General features: G+C 41.3%; 2 protein-coding genes across 13 annotated transcripts in view; one reads left to right on the forward strand and one right to left on the reverse strand.

Annotated features, from left to right (window-relative positions):
- The window catches only part of PIAS2 (protein inhibitor of activated STAT 2), a 109,650-nt gene extending 97,564 nt beyond the window's left edge, over nucleotides 1–12,086 (reverse strand). For 4 of the 9 annotated variants that reach the window (XM_054537845.2, XM_024236153.3, XM_024236152.3 and 1 more), the window contains exon 1: nucleotides 11,897–12,072. In XM_054537845.2, the coding sequence (XP_054393820.1) occupies nucleotides 11,897–11,920 (24 nt within the window). In that variant the 5' untranslated portion in view covers nucleotides 11,921–12,072. Of the gene's footprint in view, nucleotides 1–11,395; nucleotides 11,683–11,896 lie in introns of those variants that run through there. The other 5 variants (XM_063716884.1, XM_063716886.1, XM_063716885.1 and 2 more) reach the window with 3 other exon arrangements.
- A 19-nt stretch (nucleotides 12,087–12,105) lies between these two features.
- Nucleotides 12,106–12,729, forward strand: part of KATNAL2 (katanin catalytic subunit A1 like 2) — a 495,511-nt gene continuing 494,887 nt past the window's right edge. For all 4 annotated transcript variants that reach the window (XM_054537847.2, XM_024236163.3, XM_054537848.2 and 1 more), the window contains exon 1: nucleotides 12,106–12,501. The gene's annotated coding sequence lies outside the window, so the exon portion shown is untranslated. The remainder of the gene's footprint in view (nucleotides 12,502–12,729) is intronic.

The following is a 12,729-nucleotide window of genomic DNA, read 5'->3' on the forward strand; positions in this document are numbered from 1 at the left end:
TGTTAAAATGCTGAAAATTAATGACAGGCACCCAACTTAAGAAATCAGAAAAAAAGAACAGAACTCCAAAGGAAATATAAGAAAAGAAAAGAAGAGCAAAAATTCATGAAACAGGGGAAGGATACACTAAAGAGCATAAACAATATCAAAAACTTGATTCTCTGAAAAATCTTTAAAAATTGGCAAACTTTTAGCCAAAAATTATCAAGAAAAAAAGAAGGCATTTTAAAAAAAGACAAGGGGATATTAACTACAAGTAACTGAAAATAAGAGATTAACAACTAAATGCTACAAATTCAAGAATGTGGATGAAATGAACAACTTTCTATAAAAGTATGAACTACTAAAACAGGTTTGAAACTTGAAAATATGAACAGTCCTACAACCAAAGCAATTGAAGCATTCCTCAAAGAAAACAACAGTAATAATTTTATAAGCAAGTTCTACTAAATATTTAAGAAACAGATCTTTCTAATGTTACATAAACTCTTCCAGAAGAGAAAAGGTATATTTTTTAACTATAGGCTAATTTTACTCATTATGAGAGACAAAAATCCTAAATTAAATATCTCCAAACTGAGTCCAATGAAAAAAAGGAACAGATCAGGGTTGAATTTATACTTGCAACACAAAGTTTGTTTAAATATTGGGAAAAAGTTAATATAACTCAGCATGTTAACAGATTACAAAAGAGAAATATATAATTTTCTCAAAAGATGCAGAAAAAGCTTCTGATAAAATTCATTCATGATTTTTTTAATTAGCAAACTAAGAAAGGGAACATCCTTAACCTGGAAAGATTATCTATAATAAACCTACAGCAAGCATCATACTTAACTGTGAAACTTTGAAAGCATTCCCTTTAAAATCAGGAACAAGATCAGGATGCCCCCATCACAGCTTCTATTCAACATTGTACTGGAGATCCTAGCCAGCACATTAAGACAAGAAAAAGAAAGAAAAAAAAAGGCATAAGAATTGGAAAGGAGGAAACAAAGAGGTCATTATTCACAGATAGGACTGTCTGCATAGAAAAATCCAAAAGAAATCTAAAGATAATTTATCACAATTAGGAGTATGGCAAGGTTGTTATACAAAGTCAAACTGTACGTCTATGCACCAGCAAAGTATAATTATAAAAAGTTAATACTTATGATTTGCTATAAAAATAATTTGTTAGAAATAAATCTAACAAAATATTTGCAATACTTTAACTGAAAATAACAAAACTTTATTGAAAGACGTTGTAAAAAACCTTAAAGAAATGGAGATTACAATGACTGTGGTTAAGAAAACTTAGCAGCAAAATGTAATTCTCTCCAAAATAATTTACAGATTCAGTGCATTTCCCATCAAAATACCAACAAGATGTATGTGTGTGTGTGGGGGGGCGGTGTATAACATGAAAATAGGATTCTAAAATTACATGGAGAAGCAAACAATCAAGAAGTTCCTTGAACAACTACAAGCCAGGAGGACTTGTGCTACTTCTGTGTCCCTCAATGACTGACTAGACTGTTTCATACCAACCCTCCCTGTGAGAACTTAACTGAATATAATATTAAAAAACAAAAATCTGTGTGAATGCAGGAGGCACTACAAAGGCAGTAAGGACCTGAGATACCAAGACTCTGAAAAGAAGGAGAGCCTGCAAAGCTGAGTCTGTTGATGCCTTCCCCGGAAATATCTGCCAATGGAAAAGGGCAATGGAGAGGTTAAAAGTCCAGCAGAACTCTGAATAGACTCAGGGGAAACAAGAGAAGGTATTTGTAAAACATAACCAGCAAGAGATGGTTTCCAAGATGTATAATGAACTCCTACGAATCAGTATGGAAAAGACAGATGTACCAATATAAAAATGAGTAGACTTGGCAAGCTACTTTACAAAAGAAACCCAAATGGCCAATAAGCACATTCAAAGCAGCTTGACATCATTACTTATTAGGGAGATACAAATTAAAACCACTACACAATTCACCAGAGTGTCTAAAATTAAAAGGATAGACAAGGATATGGAGCAACTGGAACTCTACTATATCACTAGCAAAAGGGAATGAACCAACTACAACTACAGACAACAATAAGGATGAATCTGGCAAATGAAACAGAAAAAAAGGCAGAAACAACAGAATACATATACAGAAACAGAATACAGTTGACCTTTGAATAACAATAACATATAGCTGAATATTGAATAACAATAACATATCCAATAACAATAACCTGTGTTAGTCAAAGGTCAACTGTATCCTGTCAACTGGTTTGAACTGTGCAGGTCCACTTACACGCATATTTTTTTTTTCAACCAAATGCAGATCAAAAATACGGTATTTGCAGGATGTGAAACCCACATATACAGAGGGCCAACTTTTCCTATACATGGGTTCTGCAGGGCCAACTTCAGGACTTGAGTACACATGATTTTCCTATTGGGAGGGCGGATCCTAGAACCAATCCCCCAGGTATACCAAGGGGCAACTGTATATATACTATACAGGTTCCATTTATATAAAGTTCAAAAACAGGCAATACTAATCTGTTAAAAGTTAGGATAGTAGGTCGCTTTTGGAAGAATGAGGTTAGCCACTGGGGAGGGGAATATTTAGAGTGCTGGTAATGTTTTCTTTCTTGACCTGCATGATTATTATTTTGAGAAAATTCATCCAGCTATAATTTCATGATCTGTGTACTTCCTATGTGTATGCTATATATCAAAAGAAGTTTGGTTTTTTATTATAAAAAATATTATCTTACACAGAGATGGGATCTCACCATGTTGCCCAGGCTGGTCTTGAACTCCTGGCTCAAGTGATGCTCCCACCATGGCCTCCCAAAGTGATGGGATTACAGCCTTGAGCCACCTAACCAGGCAAGAAGTTTGTTTATGCTAGCAGCATCATCATCTTGTTTTAGTTACTGTAACTTTTTAACAATTTCTATAAAAACAGACTAATGAGTCCAGAACTAAAGCACAGATGAGTGATGGCATCCAAACCAGTGAAGAAAAAAATTTGCATGAAAGGTGATGGAACAATTTATTATTCTTTGAGGAAAAACTATGCATCTTGGTCACCACTTCACACTGTATACAAAATCAACTCCAGGTGGATTAAAACCTTAAATGAGAAAAGGTAAAAAAAACAAAAACAAAAAACAAACTACATCTTATACTTTTACAATAATGGAAAATATCTTCGAGAACTCTGTTGAAAAATTTCTTCAACAAGATTCAAAAGCACTATCCATAAAGAAAAGGCTGATAAATGCAATCACATAAAAATTAAGAACTTCTACTCATCAAAAAACGCATAAGGCTGGATGCAGTTGCTCATGCTTATAATCCCAGCACTTGGGGAGACCAAGGTGGGCAGATCACCTGAGGTCAGGAGTTCGAGACCAGCTTGACCAACATGGTGAAACCCCGTCTCTATTAAAAATACAAAAATTAGCCGGGCATGGTGGCAGGTACCTGTAATCCCAGCTACTCAGAAGTCTGAGACAGGAGAATCTCTTGAACCTTGGGGGCAGAGGATGCAGTAAACTGAGATCATGCCGCTGCACTCCAGCCAGGGCTACAGAGTAAGACTCCATCTCAATAAATAATAATAAAAATGATTTAAAAGTGAGCCCAATTGAAAGGAGAAATTTGCACCACATGCATCCAACTGTAAAACTATTAAAAATCATTAAGAAATAATTTTTTAAAAAAACTAGCACAAACATGGGCAAAAGACATGAATAGGAACCTGAGAAAAGGGAAGAATGGCTAATCAGTATAGTAAAAGATGCTCAAACTCATTAGCAAAAGAAAATGAAAACTAAAAGGTGGTATTTTATACTCACGGGTAAAAACCTTTTTTTTGAGACAGGGTCTCACTCTGTTGCCCAAGCTGGCATGCAATGGCATGATCACAGCTCACTGAAGCCTTGACTTCCTAGCTTCAGGTGATCCTCTCACCTCAGCCTGCCAAGTAGCTGGGACAACAGGTATGGGCCACTATGACCAGCTAATTTTGTTTTGTTTTGGTAGAGTTGGGGTTTCACCATTTTACCCAGGCTGGTCTCAAACTCCTGGTCTCAAGCCATCCACTCACCATGGCCTCCCAAAGTGCTAGGATTACAGGCGTGAGCTACTGTGCCCAACCGATAAAACCTTTTGAAGTGTGACAAAAGTAGATGTTAGCAAGAAAGCTGAGTAATGAAAACTTCTGCATTGCTGGAGAGAACGAAGACTGACACCACCTTCTTTGGAAGATAATCTGACATTATCCAATATTGGTGAATATGCACATATTCTTCTTAAATACCAGCAATTCTATTCCTAGAATCTCTACAGTGAAACATACAAATATTCACACTAAGTGAGATCAACAAAGATTACAATATCAGTGCAGGTCAGGGTTTTTCTGCAAGACAAGTTTGGTGAAACTTTACAATTTTTCTTTTCTTCATTTTCAAACATTTGGATTTAAGAAATATGGATGGCTGGGCACAGTGGCTCACACCTGTAATCCCAGCACTTTGGGAGGCCAAGGCGGGTGGATCACCTGAAGTCAGGAGTTCAAGACCAGCCTGGCCAACATGGTGAAAACTAACAATACCAAAAAATTAGCCGGGCATGGTGGTGCATGCCTGTAATCCCAGCCACTCGGGAGGCTGAGGCAGTAAAATTGCTTGAACCCAGGAGGAGGAGGTTGCGGTGAGTCAAGATCGCGCCACTGCACTCCAGCCTGGGCAAGAAGAGCAAAACTCCGTCTCCAAAAAAAAATAATAAATAAATAAATTTTACATATGTATATATGTTAAAAGTATAAAGACAGAGCAGGAATGATGAATCCAAAATTCAGCACAGTGGCTACTGTCATTGGTGAAGGCGGACATGGTTGCAGTGGATGTGATCAGGAAAGGGCATCCTGCTAAAGTTACACTAATGAATTAGTAAACTGGTTGCTAATTACATGTATGTTTGTTTACATATGCCTTACCTGTTATAATCTTTTGTACTTATCAAATAACTTAAATATTTAAAAGACAAAAATTAGTACGGAATACCTAAATACGAACCCACTGTTAGAGTCAACAATTCAAAGAAGTGTCTCAAGAACTCTAGAGAAATTGGCATCAGAGAAATTCAAGGTATTTCCCCATAAATCAAGGACAGGTTGCTATTTAAAAAGAAAGAAAAATGAAAAAGATGATAGAAGAGCTCTTATAAATTAAACTACTGAAATAAATTTTATAGAAAAGTTCAAAGACAAAATCAAAGAAACCTTTCAGAATGTAAACAAATCCCGTAGATTGTAGACTACAATTGTAGATTACAATCTGCTACAAGAGAATAACCATCAGATCTGCAACGGACCTCTCATTAGCACACCAAGTATTTTAAATTCCCACAGCAAAGTTTTCAAAGTTCTGAGGAATTTATAATTCCACATGTAAACTTTCAATCAGGAACAAAGACAAGCCATTTTCAATATTCAAGAACTTAGAAAGTTTATCATCAGCATATCCTTCCAGAAACAACTACTGAAGACTGTATTCCTGTAAAATAAAAAAGGTATCTACAAGAGAAAAACATAGGATCCAAATAACAATAGATCTAACCCAGGAGAACAATGTGAAGTAATCCCAGGATGACAGCTGGGTAACAGGTCTACAAAGCTTCCCAAATTAGAAAAGGCAGGCCAAGACTCCGGAAAGTCTACCAAGACAAGCTGAATGGTTACAAGATGAGAACCCATTATAATATTAAATTTTAAAAATAACTTCAGTGAGCTTTCCTCATTCAAGCAGGACTTTGTTATATTTCTTTCTTTTTTTTTTTTGAGACGAAGCCTCGCTTTGTCACCCGGGCTAGAGTGCAATGGCACGATCTTAGCTCACTGCAACCTCCGCCCCCCGGGTTCAAGCAATTCTCCTGCCTCAGCCTCCCGAGTAGCTGGGATTACAGGTGCCCACCACCACGTCCGGCTAATTTTTGCATTTTTAGTAGAGACGGGGTTTCACCATGTTGGCCAGGCTGGTCTCGAACTCCTGACCTGAGGCGATTCACCCAGCTGGGCCTCCCAAAGTGCTGGGATTACAGATGTGAGCCACTGTGCCCGGCTGACTTTGTTATATTTCTTTTTTAAGGATCACAGGTTTAACAGAAGTAAAGTTCCTCTATGGCTCCACAGTACTTGGTTCTATAGTAACTAATACTCATGTCAACATACATATTTAAAAGAGTGGCTATTAGTACTCAATTTCTAGATTTTCCTGTAGAAGCACAGAAAACTTTAGAAGAGTTATAAAACATTATATAAATGTTATAAATCTTGCCAATGTAATAGTACTAACCAAAAACAAAGGCTGGGGCCGGGCTCAGCGGCTCATGCCTGTAATCCCATCACTTTGGGAGGCCAAGGAGGTGTGGATCACCTGAGGTCAGGAGTTTGAGACCAGCCTGACCAACATGGTGAAACCCTGTCTCTACTAAAAACACAAAAATTAGCCAGGCATGGTTGCAGGTGCCTGTAATCCCAGCTAATCACGAGGCTGAGGCAGGAGAATCGCTTGAACCCAGGAGGCGGAGGTTGCAGTGAGCCAAAATGGTGCCATTGCTCTCCAGCCTGGGCAACAAGAGCAAAATCCCGTCTCAAAAAAAATGAAAAAAGAAGACAAAGGCTAGGAAGGGAGGAGGGAAAAACAAAGGCAAGGTTTGGCTTTTAAATCCCAAAAGGAAAGGGATGGGTGTTATATCTTTTTCTGAAAGACCAGGAAGTGAGGAAATATAGTTGTCTCTCAGTATCCGTAGGGGGTTGGTACCAGGGTCCCCTGCAGATACCAAAATCCAAGAATGCTCAAGTCTCTTACATAAAATGGCATAGTATTTGCATATAAGCTATACACATCCTCCTATGTACTTTAAATCATTTCTAGTTTACAATACCTAATATATGGCAAATGCTATGAAATGGTTGTTATACTATACTGTTTAGGAAATACTGACAAGGAAAAAAGCCTGTACATGTTCAGTACAGATGTAACCATCCTTTTTTCCTGAATATTTTTGATCCAAGGTTGGTTGAAACCAAAGATAAGTCATCCACAGACATGAAGGGCCAAATGTACTGTCTAAAAGTGATAGGTCAATAAATAGAAATTTATAATAAAAAGTTAAAAATAATAGCAAAATTAGGAACAAAAATGTAACTGATAGAAATCAAAGTCTAGGACAGGTGGAAAATGACCTAAATTTCTTAACTAGCAAAAAGTTAAGAAATATTTTTTTTTAGCTGAAAAAATATAGAGAGAAAGGCATGGTATATTTTTAGACTTTTGGAACAACAATAAAACCCTAAAAACAAACAAAAAAATGGTTAAAAGCATAACGGGAGTGGGATTTAATGGAAAAGGGAAGACTTTCACTATTTTGAATTTTTTCAGTACTGTCTGCACAAATATTGCTTTCATTTAAAAAATATGAGAAATGGAAATGAGAGAATAAAAAATGTGACATCAGGTGATCCACCCGCCTCAGCCTCCCAAAATGCTGAGATTACAGCCTTGAGCCACTGCGCCCAGCCTATTTCACTTTAAATTAAATATATTTTGTTTCGAACATGCTTTCATAGACATGAGCTCAGGTGAAGCCTTGGAAATTTTAGTTGCGTCCCATAATAGCTTTGAATCATATGGAAGATTCTGTTATTATCTATCATAGCTATTAGTCTATATCCCTGCCCAATAAATGGGGAGAGGAGCGTGATGAGGACCTCTAACCTCAAATCCCCCATTAACTTCCCATTCTCCTTCTGCATCCTAACAGCACTTGAAGTTATCAAGATAGTGACTCCTGGTAGGTGTAAGGAAACCAAACACTTAAGCCTTCTAGACAGAAGACCTTTTGTTACAGAATTACTTAAGCTTCTTAGCATGAAAGACCCAAATCTGATCTTCAAATTATGACACAACAAATTTACCCAGTTTGGTAAATGTTCTGGTTTACCCAGTATCCATTGATAAAGTTATCATCACTGGCTCTCTCAGGCCAAATGCACAACCAGATTCTCACAGGCACATTCACTCTCATTCTGAGACACACACAGAATAAATGCATGAAAAGAAGGGGATGAAGAATACAGAAGGGAGATCCTTAAAGAAAAAAAAAAAAGTCACTACAATAGATCCCCCTCCTCCCCATTGAGTGATGAGAAGTAGGGAAAGTAGATTAACCAGGTTAAAGTGTAGCAGGGACCTTTTTGTGAATGACTGCCACCAGCAGACCACAGTATTGGAAATATGCAACTGGAAGGGTAAAGAAAAAGCTGCTCTGGTTAAAGAAGAGGTAAGTGATTCCAGAAACTCAACTCCTGTTCTCCTCCATCCCTGTGCTTAGCTCTTCTACAGACTAGTTTGAGACAGGGTCTCCCTCTGTCGCTCAGGCTGGAGTGCAGTGGCAAGATCAGAGCTAGCTGTAACCCAGAACTCCTGGCTTCAAGCAATCCTCCTGCCTCTCAAAGCGCTGGAATTACAGGTGTGAGCTACCATGCCCTGCCTTCCAGACCATTTTTGAAGGAGGAAGCAAGGCAGCAGTGACAGAAGTTCAGGCCATCAAATCTTATGATCTTGTCCCACATTAATTCACAACTAGTTAATTCAAAACCTGTTCATTCACAAACTAATCACTCCTTCAACTCCTAACAACACAGATGCCATAAATAAGCAACTGGCAAATTGAGTAATTTCTTCTCTGGCACCTTGAAAGCTTCTAATATATAACACATTATTGTAACCATCTTTGAGCACACAGGCCACATTTTCCCTTTTCAGAGAACTTCCCCACTTCCTTTCCTTCAATCCATCAGGATAATCTGCTGATCCGGTTTGTGTGCTTTGACTCTAAGCCCCTGGCTATAGATGATTAGACCAGAAGTAGAGACCTAAATTCAGCCAATCAGATTCTCTCTCCCAGAAGAATTGGAAGAGAGGTGGGCTGGTATTCTGGTCACCCGGACTGAAAGGCAACAAGGTATAGAGCTGCCATATTCTGCTATGACCAGCCAAAATCTCTGGTACTGGCTCACACAGCAGTCTCCAAAACTGAAATGGTCAGGCGACCCCCTTAACAGTTGCCTAATCGAATAACCAACCCTCTCCTCGCCACCCCCCCCCCCACAAGTCTAAAAAGCAAAGGCACAAGGGTCACCAAACCGCACTGAGGGCAACCTTTCCTAAAATTACCTACCTCCAGTATAGATGCAGCACTAGCCAGGATGTGAACTGCTCTGGTTATACTTGTCCAAAATGAGTGGCCTTGAAGGGTGATGGAAATCCTCTCTGTGGCATATCAGTAGCCAAATATGTGGCATCCAGATCGGCTGACCAATTTCTCTACTGCCAAGAAGTTAGCCAACAAACTAATGCCCATAATTTTTCCTGGTCCTATAATTTATTTGACCATCACTCTGACCATCACAATATATTCTGATCCAAGGACCATCATTTTGAGAATCCAAGATTATTTCTTCCCCTTTTCTTTCTTTCTATTCAGTTTTTTAGTCTGTTTTTCTTCCTTTATTATAATGTCACACAAGAAGGATGTTACCAATCATTTAATTTAGGAACAATCGCAGGATGATGGCTAGAAACTCCACCTAGACCCCAAGGTACCAGAACAAAGTAATGTAGCTCGGGCTCTGAAAAGCCCAGAATCTAAAGCTACATTTCTAAGATTAAAAAGCTTTTCAAATCTCAAGCTGTGTGATTTAGGTCAGGTTAACCTCTCTGTGCTTCAATTTCTTCAAAAAATTGTGAGAATTAAATAAGTATAGAAAAAATGCTTAGACCAGAACCAGGCATGGAATAACCACTATATTAAAATGGGTATATACCATCATCATCATTACTGTCTGTAATGGGGTGTAGGGGCGGGGTACAGTTCAAGTGTAGGGTAACACGGGTCTGCACAGAGCAGTTAAGGCAAAGAAAAGCAGATGATGCTTACTGCATGTGCCCAGCCTGTACCCCTCCCTCCTCTGAAAATTCTCCCCAGTTAGTCTCTGTTGGGAACGTCATATGAATTGTGGGAGAGGGGCCATCTTCTAACAAATGCAAGAAGTAAAGACAGCTGATTTACAGGAAGAGAGGATGAAGCTGATCCACAAAACAAAAGAGAGAGAGAGAGAGGAAGGCAGAAAGGAAGAGAAAAAAAGCTTCTTTGGTTGCTATCACTTTCCAGTTGCTGGTTGCACTCCAATCTGAACACTGACGGCTTTTACTCTGCTCTATAAGAGCGAGTAAATTCTTCGCTTTACATTAAGCTTTGGCCAAAAACATTCACAAGAGTCTAATAAAAATCCTGGAAAGTTTTCATTAACCAAAAAAAAAAAAACTTAGAGAACTTGTATACATCTGTTACCACACAAAAATTAAAACTAGATGGCATGTAAAAATAAATATAACTTCAGAGTTCAGTCTTCTCAACCCATCCTAAATCTAACGCATGAATTTACAGAGGTGAGGCTCCGGGTTCGTTGTTTGAAAAGCTCCACAGGTGTTAAAAGCTCTACAGCTGGGGCTCTGAGCCACTAAAACCCTTAAACTTATCAAGTATGAACACCCTTTACCTACAATCATGGTTCTCTGCATAAACTAATATGGGGCATAATACGTATTAATATGTGTTTACTGGGAACTTAATTATTTTTGAAACAGCAGGAGGGAATATGGCAGGCACTGTGCAAACTCCAACAATCTCCGTTTAGAGCAGAGCATACGTTCTTTTGCTCATGTCCACTAAGCAGGTAACCAGCCAACATCCTTCCCCCATCCCATCTCTTGCGGAAAACAATAAATATACAAAACTGGACCTTTTACCGGATTCCTCTTCCTTATTTGAAAAAGAAATCCTAACATCATAAGTGTTACACAAACGAGTTGCAGTAAATTTAATTTCAAGTTTACACTCATCTCTACCTTAAGATACTTTTTTCTTTTTTTAAATCAGGGTTTCTGTCTGTAAACATCTCATTTATGTCGCCAGTAATTCAGCAATACACACAAATCCATCTCATTCGTCACACTTAGGACTTTAAAGGTTATCAGTCTGGGGGGAAAAAGTCTTTTCTGTTCTACCCCCATCACAGCCCTATTCCAGACCTCTGCTATACAAAGGTATCAACAATAAAGTTATGATCTTGTTTTAAGGCTAAGAAAAAAATATTTTTCCTCAAGAGTAAAAGGGGTGCATAAACCTCACAACATAGACTTTGCAGATTTCTCACTAAAGCACTAAGAAAATATCGAGGTTTAAGGCGGATTATTGAAGTCAGGGATCACCAAACACTAGGCTCCTCTCGAAGATGTTAGGAGGCAAGGGTGGGAGAAGGGGCCTTTTCTCGTGACAGACCTGACTAAACGGTAGCATCAGCCATAAGAAGAGGAGAGATTCCTAAACGCAACTTCAGCTTTCAGAAAACAGTCCTTCACCAAGTGAGTAGCATGCAGACTTGTGAATCGCCACAGACACGTACACCCCGGTGAAGGTGCGAGATCAAACGTTGCTTCCCACCTCGGCCCTCACTGCGAACTGGGATGTCGGGTCCCCATGTGCCCCTCTCGGAGGGCGCCCCGGCCCCCCGCGCCAGGTGTGCGGACCACGGGCAGCATTCAGGGGCCGGCTCGCCGCGGCCCAGTCCCGCCGCCCCCGCGCCGCCCGCGTGCCCTCAGCCGGCCCGCTCCCCTCCCCCGCGCCCTCGGCGCCCGTTCGTCCGCGGGCTGGGGCTCAGGGCTCCGCCAACCGGCCCCGGAGGCACGAGCAGGCGGCGGCCGGCGACGTTGCGGTTTCCCCACCTCCTCTCCCATCCCCTCCCCCGCGGCCTCCGCTCTCCACTCCCGCGCCCCCGCTTACCCTCAACTCTTCGAAATCCGCCATTTTATACCACCCGCGGGCGCCGCCGCCGCTGCCGCCGCACCCACTCCCGCTGCCGCCAACGACACCGCCGCCACCACGGCCGCCGCCGCCTCCAGCACCATCCTGCACTGGGCGCCGCTTAAGACGCCGCGGCCGCCGCCGCTACAGCCGGGCTCGTCACGTGAACGGCGCGGGAGCCCCGCCCCCGACGCGCCGAAGCCCCGCCCCTAGCGGTGCCCCCTGCTCACCCGCGCGACCGCCTTCCGCCCGCGCCTTCCGTCCGCCCGGCGACAGCGCGCGCCCGCTCCTGCCCCGGCGTGCTGCCCCGCGGCCTGGCCCCGCTCGGCCCCAGGTCGTGCCTTCCCTCCCCGGCGGAGGCCCCTGCGGACTGCCTAGAGCTGGGTCGCAACTGAGGCGTTATCCGCGGGCCTGGCCTGGGGAAGTGGCGGGGAGGAAGAAGAGGCGGCCGGGACGCGTGACAGGAGCATTCGGGAAGATTCTTACGGTGCCCTTCACGCGGTGGCTATGGACGGAGAAAGCCGCCGCAAATAATACCATCCCCCAGAGTAGTTGTGGCGGAATAATCTAAATATGGGTGTTGGGTAAGCTATTGTTCCCATCTAATGGTGAGGTTGTGTGACACCTCTTTGAATTGCTAATGTCCTGCAAGTACCAACCTTGCCGAGTTTTTCTGACTTTGAAGGGCACCTGAAGGTCACGGACTGCAGAGTTGGGAGAGTTAGGGGGTGGGGTTGGGGGGGGGAGAAGTGAAATAAGAGCGCTCAGAAGGGCCATGCTAAAAAGTCGGGGAAATCTGATAGCTAGGAAGG

The sequence above is a fragment of the Pongo abelii genome, chromosome 17 (genome assembly GCF_028885655.2).
Source record: "Pongo abelii isolate AG06213 chromosome 17, NHGRI_mPonAbe1-v2.0_pri, whole genome shotgun sequence".
Classification (NCBI taxonomy): Eukaryota; Metazoa; Chordata; class Mammalia; order Primates; family Hominidae; genus Pongo; species Pongo abelii.